This window comes from Populus alba, chromosome 14, assembly GCF_005239225.2.
Source record: "Populus alba chromosome 14, ASM523922v2, whole genome shotgun sequence".
Classification (NCBI taxonomy): domain Eukaryota; kingdom Viridiplantae; phylum Streptophyta; class Magnoliopsida; order Malpighiales; family Salicaceae; genus Populus; species Populus alba.
Genome location: NC_133297.1, coordinates 636276 through 648210, shown reverse-complemented (window position 1 = coordinate 648210; position 11935 = coordinate 636276). Strand labels below are relative to the sequence as shown.

At 39.2% G+C, this 11935-nt stretch overlaps 1 protein-coding gene across 2 annotated transcripts; it reads left to right on the top strand.

The window, feature by feature from the left end:
* Positions 1-159: 159 nt before the first annotated feature.
* Positions 160-10384, top strand: LOC118037673 (protein HIGH CHLOROPHYLL FLUORESCENCE PHENOTYPE 173, chloroplastic). 2 transcript variants are annotated; one of them, XM_035043737.2, is made up of 13 exons: positions 161-1025; positions 1111-1323; positions 1402-1606; positions 1734-1809; positions 1946-2081; positions 2172-2276; positions 8473-8553; positions 8672-8761; positions 8838-8903; positions 9462-9518; positions 9599-9676; positions 9746-9793; positions 9969-10384. In XM_035043737.2, exons 1-13 carry the CDS (start codon positions 480-482, stop codon positions 10038-10040), a joined length of 1773 nt encoding a protein of 590 aa, XP_034899628.1. In that variant the 5' UTR covers positions 161-479; the 3' UTR covers positions 10041-10384. The 2 variants fall into 2 exon arrangements, with proteins under 2 accessions (XP_034899637.1, XP_034899628.1); XM_035043746.2 differs by lacking the exon at positions 8838-8903 and having other exon boundaries at positions 160-1025.
* Positions 10385-11935: the final 1551 nt, after the last annotated feature.

Sequence of the window (11935 nt, the reverse complement as noted above, 5' to 3'; positions counted from 1 at the left end):
GGTCAGTATTCAACCAAAAAAAAAAAAAGAATGAGAGGAAAATGGGATGTGAACGTGGCAGGTTTTGTGGCTCTAATTGCAGCTGTCGGAAAAACCTCAAATAATATTATGTGGTCTCCATTTTTTCTTTCTTTTTGTCATTTATTTGCCCTTATGATTTTGATCTCTCAAGCCTCAAACATGAAACACCAACCAACCCTTTTTTTTCCCTTTTTTTTCCTGGTTTTTGTAATCTTTCTTGTCACAATTATCCACTCATAAAATCAATTTCTGCATATATGCATGTAATTAAGAATTTTTTTCTAAGTTGTCAGAAGAAAACGAACAGTTGTCCGAGTTCTGCCATATACAGAAGAGGAGTAGCTACCCTACTATATATTGCATGTTGAAGAGACTTGGAGAATCATTTGTTGATTATATCATAAACCAAATTTAGTCAGTAATAATTAATCAGTGGTAGCAAGAATTTACAAGAAAAGATGAGAGCAGCAGCAGCAGCAAGTGCAAGTGTGACTCCAACGACAAATGCGAGTGCCAGTTTGACGAACAGCAATCACTTCAACTTCACCTCACACCGCAATATTTACACATCTCTCCCTATCTCAACAGTGAAGAACATCCGCAAGAAGAGCACATTAGTTGTGGTGAGAGCAATCAAGGACAGGAAGGAGATGGAGACAGAGACGGAGACAGAGACGGAGAATAAGAAAGAATATAACAAGGAAAGCACAGCAAAGCAGCAGCAACCACTGAATTTGGAGGATGTAAACCCTGTTGGACTTGGAAGGAAGTCAAGGCAGATATTCGATGAGGTGTGGAGGAAGTTCTCAGGGTTGGGACAGATATCAAGAACAACACGTGCAGATGACAAGGAAGCTCTTGATGCATTGCTCATCAGGGAGGGTCCCATGTGTGAGTTTGCTATCCCTGGTGCCCAGAACACCACTGTTCTTGTTGTTGGTGCCACCAGTCGCATTGGCCGCATTGTTGTTAGGAAACTTATGCTCAGGGGTTACACTGTTAAGGTCTTTCTTCTCCCTCCCCCTTATTATTGGGGTTAATATTCTTGATTCCTTAATTCTTAGTATATTAATTAATTAATTAATGCAGGCTTTGGTGAGGAAGGCAGATGAGGAAGTTGTGAACATGCTTCCCAGGTCAGTGGAGATCATGATAGGGGATGTGGGAGATCCCTCTACCCTTAAGGCAGCGGTGGTGGGCTGCAACAAAATCATATATTGTGCCACTGCTCGTTCTTCCATCACTGGAGATCTTTTCAGAGTTGATCACCAAGGGGTTTCTAATCTCACCAAAGCCCTTCAGGTAGTGTCTCACATTCATTTTCAGCTGAGTCAAACCTCCCCTGTCATGTCTGAGTAATTATACATTAAAAAATTGCAGGACTACAACAACAAACTAGCACAACTACGAGCCGGAAAAAGCAGCAAAAGCAAGCTCTTGCTTGCAAAGTTCAAATCCGCAGATTCATTGAATGGCTGGGAAGTTCGTCAAGGAACTTACTTCCAGGATGCAGTTGCTTCGAAGTATGATGCAGGAATGGATGCTAAATTTGAGTTCACCGAGGCTGGAGATTCAGTTTTCTCAGGTGAAATATGTGCTAACATAATTGAGAGAGACAACATTTACATTGACGTTTAGTAAAGTTTTGTATATACAACTGCTAAATGTTCTATGCATGCTTTCTTTTGCTCTGTTATTCATCTCGCCTACAGGGTATGTTTTCACTAGGGGAGGCTATGTTGAATTGTCAAAAAAGCTATCGCTTCCTTTGGGTTATACTCTTGACAGGTACGTGATACATAAAAATCAATAGCTCCTTATATCACTAGTAGCTGGATGTTAATAGATTTCCTGTTGGCTTATTCTTTTGCATCCACCTTGAATGCTTATCACACTCCTAAAATAAAATTTTCCTTGGGGTTAGGTATGAAGGTCTAGTGCTCTCTGTTGGTGGAAATGGAAGATCTTATGTTTTGATACTCGAAGCTGGTCCTTCAGCTGACAAAACTCAAAGCAAATTGTATTTTGCAAGAATTAGCACCAAAGTAGGATTTTGTAGGGTGAGCATCTCTGATACCTTTCTTTTAGTGCTATACAGATCCAGATTCCAATTTCTTCTTTTAACAGCTTCTGTTTTGTGTAAATGGCAGGTAAGAGTGCCATTTTCTGCCTTCCGCCCTGTAAAACCAGATGATCTGCCATTGGACCCATTTCTTGTACACACAATTACCATCCGCTTTGAGCCCCGAAGACAGGTTTGTCTATTAGTGAATTGTCATAAAAATACCAAAGAAATATTATGCTGTTTCGTTTTAGAATGAAAAGTTACATTAATATGAGATTTCAGCATTCATTTGCTTTCAATGGTTGTGAGATGATTGGTTTTTTTTATTTGCCTTGGGTCTTTATATCTCAATTCTTATTTGAATTTGGCTTAATTGATTGGGATGAGATGTCTGATAGAATGGTTATTTCTAAGGAACCTACTGGGATGGAATCCAGTATTTGGTAATGGTTACGTACAGAGAAAGTAATGGTTTACAGTAGAAACAATAGAGTAAATGGCATCTCCATTCATCATGCTTTCATTTCAATTCTTCAATGCCCAATCTGTTACAACCGTGCTGCATATATATATGCACAACTTTACTAGCCTAACGACTTCCTTTTATTTAGAACTCACAGCACACACAAACCGTGTGCTTTAGAGTTAGTTATGGGAACAGTGGCGCTAAATGAAACGGTGCGTTTAACATTGACTATAACGACTATAACGGCTTTTTAACAACTTAAATCTACCCGCCTTCCTTTGCATGTAATTAAGTAATACATGTAACAGGTAGTCCCCCTTCCAAAGCGACCTTGTCCTCAAGGGAGAATTCAGGAAACCGACACCTAATTTCATCAGCAAACGCCCACGTAGCATCAGATGGTGCAAGACCCTTCTAGTGGAGTAGAACTTGAGTAGTGGCCTGGTTACCCCTCTTTACCATCCTGCGATCCAAAACTGCCTGTGGAATGATCATGGGAGCTGAAGAAGTAATTGGCAATGTGGACTGTACGACCTTGTTCCCTTTGTGTTTCTTTAACTGTGATACATGAAAAACTGGGTGGATAGAAGCTGTGGGTGGTAACAACAGTTTGTAAGCCACCGAACCAATCTTTTTTAAAACTGAATAAGGGCCATAGAACTTTGAAGCAAGTTTCTGAGAAGTTCTGCGTTTTAAAGAGTTCTGACGATAAGGCTGTAGCTTGAGGTAGACTAAGTCCCCAGGAAGAAATTGTCGGTCACTGCGTTTGCGATTGGCAAGTTGTACCATTCGATGTTGAGCCTTGAGTAAGTTGTCTCTGACTTGGGCAAGCATCACTTCCCTCTGTGTGAGCAGTTGATCAACAGCCTCCACTGTGGAATCCTTAGGGAAGTAGGGAATATGCAGGGGAGGAGGAAAACCGTATAAGATCTCGTAAGGGGTAGACTTCGTGGATGTGTGATAGTTGGTGTTATACCACCATTCAGCAAGAGGCACCCATTTGGACCATTGATGAGGACTTTCCCCAGACATGCAGCGTAAGTAATGTTCCAAGCACCTGTTCACCACTTCAGTTTGGCCATCCGATTGTGGATGGTAAGCTGTCGAATGATGTAGATTTACTCCCTGATGTTGGAATAATTGCTGCCAAAAATGACTCAAGAAAACCGGATCCTTGTCACTGACAATGGTAGCTGGGAGCCCATGCAGCTTATAAACATTATCCATAAAAACTCTAGCCACTGAAGAGGCTGAGTAAGGATGAATTAGGGACATAAAATGTGCGTATTTGCTGAATCGGTCCACCACCACAAAAATAACTTCTTTTCCTTCTGATTTAGGGAGGCCCTCAATGAAATCCATGCTGATATCAGTAAATGGAACAAGAGGAATAGGTAAAGGTTGTAGCAATCCTGGTGTTAGCACATTCTCATGCTTATTTTGCTGGCAGATACTACACTCTCTCACGAATTGTCTAACATGTTTCTGTTGTTTCTTCCAGTAGAACAGACTGCTAACCTTTTGAGCTGTGACCACCACCCCTGAGTGGCCCCTTGAAGCTGTGTCATGATACAAGGCGATCAGCTTGTTATGAAGTGCAGGATTGTGGCCTACCACAATTTTGCCCTTCCGGTTCAAATGGTTGTTGACCCACGTATAGTGAGGATGGGAACTGGGGTCATGCAACAAATCCTGTATAATGTGCTTGAGACTATCATCCGATGCCCAAGTCAATTTGATTTCGTCCAGGATAGGAGTGGAGATGGAAGTCATGACCATGGTGCATAATTGACTGCTAGGAATCCTGGACAAAGCGTCTGCAGCTACATTTTCCTTCCCCTTGCGATACTCAATCTCATAATCAAACCCAAGCAATTTAGTGAGCCAGAGGTGTTGAGAAGGATATGTTACCTTTTGATCCAGCAAATGCTTAAGGCTAACATGGTCAGTTCTTATGCGAAAATGCCTTCCCCAAAGGTAATGTTTCCATTTAGCTACAGCCTGAAGAATTGCAAACATCTCCCTTTCATAAGCCGATAGAATTTGTTGCCTAGGACCAAGAGCCTTGCTGAGGAAAGCTATAGGATGCCCTTCCTGCATTAGCACAGCCCCCACACCAGTGCCTGAAGCGTTAGTTTCAATAACAAACAGCTTGGTCAAGTCGGGTAAGGCCAAAACTGGAGGATTTGTCATAGCTTGTTTTAACCTTTCAAAAGCCATCTTGGCCTCTTCATCCCATTTGTAAGAATCCTTTTTGAGGAGCTGAGTTAAAGGTTTACAAATGGCCCCATAACCCTTGACAAACCGCCTGTAATACCCTGTGAGACCAAGAAACCCTCGCAGCTGTTTGATGTTTTTAGGAAATGGCCAGTTGATAATGGCTTGGATTTTGAGTGGATCGGTAGCTACCCCAGACTTGGTGATCACGTGGCCCAGATATTCCACTTGAGGGCTGCCAAAAACACACTTACTCTTCTTAGCAAGGAGCTTCTGATTCCTGAGTATCTCAAACACAATCTGTAGTTGCTCTACATGCTTCTCCAAGGTAGGACTGTACACCAAGATGTCATCAAAGAAAACTAGAATAAATTTTCGTAAATGCCTTCTGAAGATGTCATTCATCAAGCTCTGGAAGGTTGCTGGTGCATTAGTCAAGCCGAATGGCATGACCAAGAACTCATAGTGTCCATTATGGGTTCTGAAAGCTGTCTTGCGTATATCCCCTGCCAACATCCTTATTTGGTGATAACCAGCCCGTAGATCAACTTTAGAGAATACTGTAGCCCTGCCCAGTTCTTCCAACAGTTCTTCTACAATTGGAATTGGGAATTTATCTTTGATGGTCATGTTGTTGAGAGCCCTGTAATCCACACACAACCGCCAAGTGTCATCCTTCTTCTTCACCAAAACCACTGGGGAGGCAAAAGGACTGGTGCTGTGTTGTATAATGCCAGAATCCAGCATTTCGGTTACTATTTTCTCCACTATATCTTTTTGTAAGCCTGCATGATGATAAGGCCTGAGGTTGACTGGTTGAGATCCCTCCTTGAGAGGAATAACATGATCATGTGCTCTCAAAGGAGGAAGTTCTGTTGGTTCTTTGAAGATGTCCTGGTAGGTATGTAACAATTCATCTATAGCCGTATTGCTCTCCAGGCTAGGTTGAAGTGTTGTTGTCATTGAGCTGATGAAATGATACTCTTCACCCACTACCCTGAGACTGCATAGATGGACCTCCACGAGCTGGCTTGGGCTATTGATCAGACTATTGAATTGTTCAAAACCAATGGTTTGAAGCTTAGCTGGGATGTCCCCTTGTAGCACTATGTCTTGCCCTTGCCATACAAAAGACATCCATAATTCATTGTAGTTGGATAAAATATTACCCAATGTAGCCAACCATTGTACCCCCAGCACCATGTCACAATTGTTGAGCTCTACAACAAAAAACATCTGTAGAGAACTGGACTCCTTGCATTTTCCACAGAAAATTCTTACACACATGAGTGCAATTCATCTGGCCACCATTTGCTGCTTCTACTGTCAATGGTCGAATTGAAGTGAGAGTGCAGCTCAACCGCCTTGCCACCTGAGTGTTTATAAAATTATGTGTGCTTCCCGAGTCTACCATGATAAAGAGGGAAGTCTTGTCAACCTTACCAGTCACTCGCAGGGTCTGAAAACCTGAAGTGCCTTCTAAAGCATTGATGGATATTTGTGGTGTAAATATGTTTGGATCATCCTCACTGCCTTCCTGGGCCTCTCCCTCTGAATTATCCTCATCGTCCACAATACATAGGGAGTATACCTTTTTATTTTTGCATCGATGGCCCGGTATGAATTTCTCGTCACACCAGAAACACAATCCCTTCGCCCTCCTCTCATCTAGCTCTTTATTTCTCAAGGTTTTTGTAGGTTGGTATGGTGTATTTGGAGATTTCTGGTGGTAAGGAACCGGTTTGGTATTGTTGTTTGTGTGGTAGAGATTTGGTTTTGTGTTATTCTGGGCAGTGAAGGGCTTCGGTGGGTTAATACTAGTGGTGTTATATGTGTTTTTTGAGTAGGAATGGTGTGGATGTCTGTGGCTGATGGTGTTCTCTTGTAGCCTAGCTAGATTGTAGGCTTGGTATAGGGTCTTAGGCTCAAACATTTTAACCATGTTTTTAATCTCAACTTCTAAACCTCCCAGGAAGAAAACCAATGCCTGTCTTTCTGTCATTTCTGCTCTATTCCACAGGATATCAAACTCCTGTATATAAGTTTCTAAATCAGCCTTTTGCTTAAGATCTTTTAGTTCCTCTAATGGATCATTCTGACCTCCAAAACGACAGCACAATGCATCGATATATTCACTCCACAGGACTTCAGGTCGATGCCTAACAAAATTCTGATGCCAGTATAAGGCTCGGTCATCCATGTAATAGGATGCTTGTTTGAGTTTTTCAGAATCAGTCATTTCTGTAATTTCGAAGTACTGATGACATTTGAATAGCCATTGATAGACATTGTCTCCATTGAAACTAGGGAAATCACGGCGAGGTTTATATACCTGTTGAGGAGGTTGATCTGCATCTCTGGCCCAATGGTTCCTGTTGACTCCATTTGAGCATCCTGGCTGTTCATGGTTAGCAATTTGTTCACCTCTTCCTGAGCTCAACCTCTGTAGGAAGGAGTTTTGCTGAAATGTTAAGCCATCAATTAAGTCCTTGATCTCCCCAAACTTAACCTCATGGCTCTCCATTTTCTGGCCATATACTTCTAATAACTTGGTTATTTGCTCATACTTGGCTGCATGTTCCTTGTTGGCAGACTCAATCGTCTCCTCCAAGCGCCTTAGATCCTGTGTTCTGGTGTCTGGAGGCATAGCTGGTGTCCAAGGTTCGCAAGCTCTGATACCAGTTGATACAATGGTTATTTCTAAGGAACCTACTGGGATGGAATCCAGTATTTGGCAATGGTTACGTACAGAAAAAGTAATGGTTTATAGTAGAAACAATAGAGTAAATGGCATCTCCATTCATCATGCTTTCATTTCAATTTTTCAATGCCCAATCTGTTACAACCGTGCTGCATATATATATGCACAACTTTACTAGCCTAACGACTTCCTTTTATTTAGGACTCATAGCACACACAAACCATGTGCTTTAGAGTTAGTTATAGGAACAGTGGCGCTAAATGAAACGGTGTGTTTAACATTGACTATAACGACTATAACGGCTTTTTAACAACTTAAATCTACCCGCCTTCCTTTGCATGTAATTAAGTAATACATGTAACAATGCCACTCTTTGTTAAGATTGCCCCAAATTGGATAAAATACAGTTAAAGCAACTACGTGACAAGATTTAATCACATGAAAATCACTTTTCCATGGAGGAGAATTCTTCATTTTTAAAGTTCTTTTGGAAACATGCTGAAATCCTTAACTGGATCCACAATTTCCAATTTTTCATTGTGGTTGTCACTACATAATTTGTTAAGAAGTTGCTCGAGAATTTGGTCTAAAAGCTTAAGTTATAGGTCAGCAGATCCATACATACTTCATGCACAATAAGTACGTGTTGGTAATGTAAGGCATGTTAGCTAGTTATGGCTTCCTTTTCAAAGTAACATGTATTTTCTTGATGGGATTGCTTATTTGTATTACTGTTTGAAGCATTGTTTGTCACTATAATTTGGTTTTGCCATTAGGATTATTTTTTATAGTGAATTTGCTAGTTTGTCTATTTTTTTTCAAGAAATGGAACTTTGCATTTTAATTTTTCTAATTTTTGGCGTGAATGAAAAATTGGATTTTCCAGAAAAGATGTGGTCTAAAGGATTTTTTTTATGATGTGCTTTACAAGCATGGACCTTGTGGAGTTGCATTTTTTTTTTGGTCCAGCTACGCTGATTCTATTCAATATTCTTGCTACAGAGACCTGTTGAAGCACCTGCAGGAGCGAAGCAAGACCTGAGAAGCTTTAAGCTTATATTGGAATACATAAAAGCTTTACCTGTAAGTGCTCTGCTACTGCTGCTCAAAAAGACATCTAGATAATCTTTTCTGTTCTAAGAGATATATATGGAAACTAGAAGTTATCCTGTTTATTAAGACTATTATGAATGTTATGCAGACTGGGCAAGAAACAGACTTTGTCTTGGTCTCATGTACAGGATTAGGAGTGGAACCCACAAGAAGGGAACAAGTTCTGAAGGCCAAGAGGGTTAGCACCATTTTCTGATTTTGTCCTTTCTTTTTATTTTCTTGCCTAGTCACATTTGTGGTCAAACATTTTCCAGGCCGGGGAAGACTCGCTGAGGAGATCAGGGCTTGGATACACAATCATTCGCCCTGGTCCCCTACAGGTAATTAGTGTTCTTGTTCTTGTCTGCAGAATTCTAACATTAATTAGCCATTTCATGAGGGAAAGTGAAAAAATTTAAAAAACAATACAGCAGTGGATGACTGACCTCTTTCAAGATCAACATTAGTGCTTACAAGCATTGCTGTTTTTTTTTTTTTTTTGTCTTGACTAGCATGGTGTTGATATCCAACAAACTCATATCTTAATAGCATTTGGTTTCTGAGAGGAAAAACTGTTATAGAGTTTGTGACACCAGTATGTCAGTGTACATAGAAAGACACAAGTTCGATTGCTGCTTTTCTGTGTTGTAAACTGATCTGAAGAAATATTTTTTGTCAATAGCAGCTTCTAATTAATATCTCCTAGTGTCATTGCAGTCTTTTTTTGATGTCGTGCCTAAAGTTGTCCTAGATAAATCTCAATGGACAACCGGTAGTTGTAGAAGTAAATTGTTTAATGTATAGTTATTCGAGTTGCTTTATCTCTAGCAAATTAGATGTTTGAACAGTCAAAGCCCAGCCCCAACATGGAAAACATAATGAAAGGTTTCTTTTGGCAGGAGGAGCCAGGTGGTCAACGTGCACTAATATTTGATCAAGGAAATAGGATTTCTCAGGTGAGAACTAATTATTCTTCGGCATAGAAGAGGACATTATTGAACTTAATTCAAGATCCTAATATTTTTTCTTAAATTAGGGGATTAGTTGTGCTGATGTGGCTGATATCTGCGTGAAGGCATTGCACGATTCAACTGCAAGAAACAAGAGCTTTGATGTGGGTAACATTCAGTTTAGGTTTGAGATTAGCTAAAGTTAGATGGAAGACTGAATTTTGATTGTGCAGGTCTGTTACGAATACGTTGCTGAGCAAGGGAGGGAGCTCTATGAACTTGTAAGGAACATACAAATATAATAGCTTTTTAATGCAAAAGAATAAAACTATCATATATATATATATGATAGTTTTATTCTTTTGCATTAAAAAGCTATATATATATATATATATATATATATATTCGTAGGTTTGGATAGAATTTAACACACTGCAATATGTATTTCTTGTGCAGGTGGCGCATTTACCTGACAAAGCAAACAACTATTTGACACCAGCACTATCTGTTTTGGAGAAGAACACTTGACTGACTATGCTTCCTGCAAGGAAATATCACTCTCTCTGCTACCGCCCTCGGAGAAAATTTTTCTTGTTCGACCTCTGTTTACTTGCAATAAAAACATACTCGTTCTGTTTCCTTTGCTATGATTCATGTCCATTGTATGGTTTTCATAGTATATATTGGTGTATAGCCTCGGATGATATAGTAAACTGTATATTTCAGTGCAACCTGATGATCTTGATTGAAAAAGAAAAGGCAATGCACAACATGGTTCGTTTGATGGGTAGGGTAGACAGTGTACAAAATAAACTTTCCGATCGCCCTTTTGTTTTCTTTGACAGAATCATTGATAACTCAGATTTGTTACATTTGGTCAAAGCAAGCTTTTCCTCTGCAAGTAAATAGTTTGCCGAGGGAGGGGGTGTCATTTAACTGGGCAGAGCAGGCATGACCTTGTTTCTGTACTCAATGAAAACACTAAAAAACTTAAATCGGCTGGTAAGCCTAGTGAAATTGAGCAAGAACTTCCGAACATGTATATGGTTAATCCATATTAAGAAATTGAAAGTGGATTAATTCAAGTTGTTTAATGCTGTCTCATGTCTCTAGTCTTTCTTTGCATGACTTTTAGCTAACAAGACAAAATAGACAAGTGGGATTAATGGCAGTAGGATCAGTGACATCTCCAAGCCACAGAAATTTTGACCGGTGGAAACGACAGGGACACGGGATTGGTGTCCCGAGAGGATCCCCACATCGGCTAGGAGCACCTAGCCAAGCCAACACCATCTTGTATTGTAATTGGAAGTTGTAGAAAAGGAGAATTTGAGACAGCTTGGCGTGGAACTGGGTGGTCTCTTTAATTAGGATGCTTCATCAAATTTTAAAGCCGTTAAATAAAAAAAAGGATGCTTCATCAATGTTGAAAAAATTGAAGCAAACCTAACTGCATGTGCATCAACAGTAGCTAGCTAGTTAGCATAATGCTAATTTATGCCGCAAGTCCACCTGTTTTTAGTAAATCAAGCACTTTACCATGTACTCTTGCTGGAGCTGTCAAAAGCAGTCCCACCATCAACAAGAGCACAGGTTATCTTACCAGATGTTTTAGAATTTGGAAACGCGGTTCTACCAGGGTTTTTTTAAAAATTATTATTTTTATATGTTTTGAATTATTTTGATGCGCTGGTTTCAAAAATAATTTTTTAAAAATAAAAAACATCATTTTAATGCATTTTAGCAAGAAAAACACTTTAAAAAATAACCGCAACCACACTTCTAAACAGACTCTACCAAGAGGCAATGGTGAAGCCATAGGAAGACAATAGAGGGGGGATTGCCCCCTTAATATATATATTTTTAATATTTTTATATTAAAATATTAATATATTAGTTTAGTGAATTGTTGCTACATAGAAGAAAAGTTATTATTGTTTATTAATGTTGACTCATATGTTAATACACACACATAGAGCTCATTGCCCTAATTTTTTTTTTCATTTTTCCCTTTTCTTTCTTTATCTTTCCTTGACTAACAAAGAGTTCTTTTTGTTCTTTTCATGGGCTGTCGTTCCCTGCCTCTCCCATATGCAAATTTCTCATCAAGTATAATTAAGCAATTAATCTTTTTTGCTTTTTTACTTTATGCTTTAGATAATTTTTTTTTATCTTTTCTATTTGTTTTATTGTCTAATTTTAGTTTTCTTCTTTTATAATTAGCTATTAAAAACATTAGGGTTTATGATAATTTAGGGGTTTTGATATGAATATGTTCAAAATAAATGTTTAAATCTGCTAATTTAATCAATTGAGTGTTTCTTTTTTTATTATACAGGAATAAATTAATATTCATGCAAAACCACTATTCTTAGCATCTTTTGCATTGCATAGTAGTTTATTGAAATTTAATATTTTCACAT

What these genes read in the sequence shown, in the direction of transcription:
- LOC118037673 (XM_035043737.2), top strand. Translation starts at nt 480, where the DNA reads ATGAGAGCAGCAGCAGCAGCAAGTGCAAGTGTGACTCCAACGACAAAT. An exon ending in ATCTCACCAAAGCCCTTCAG is followed by an intron (nt 1,324 to 1,401) that starts GTAGTGTCTCAC and finishes AAAAAATTGCAG; the next exon opens with GACTACAACAACAAACTAGC. An exon ending in AAGGAAATAGGATTTCTCAG is followed by an intron (nt 9,519 to 9,598) that starts GTGAGAACTAAT and finishes TTCTTAAATTAG; the next exon opens with GGGATTAGTTGTGCTGATGT.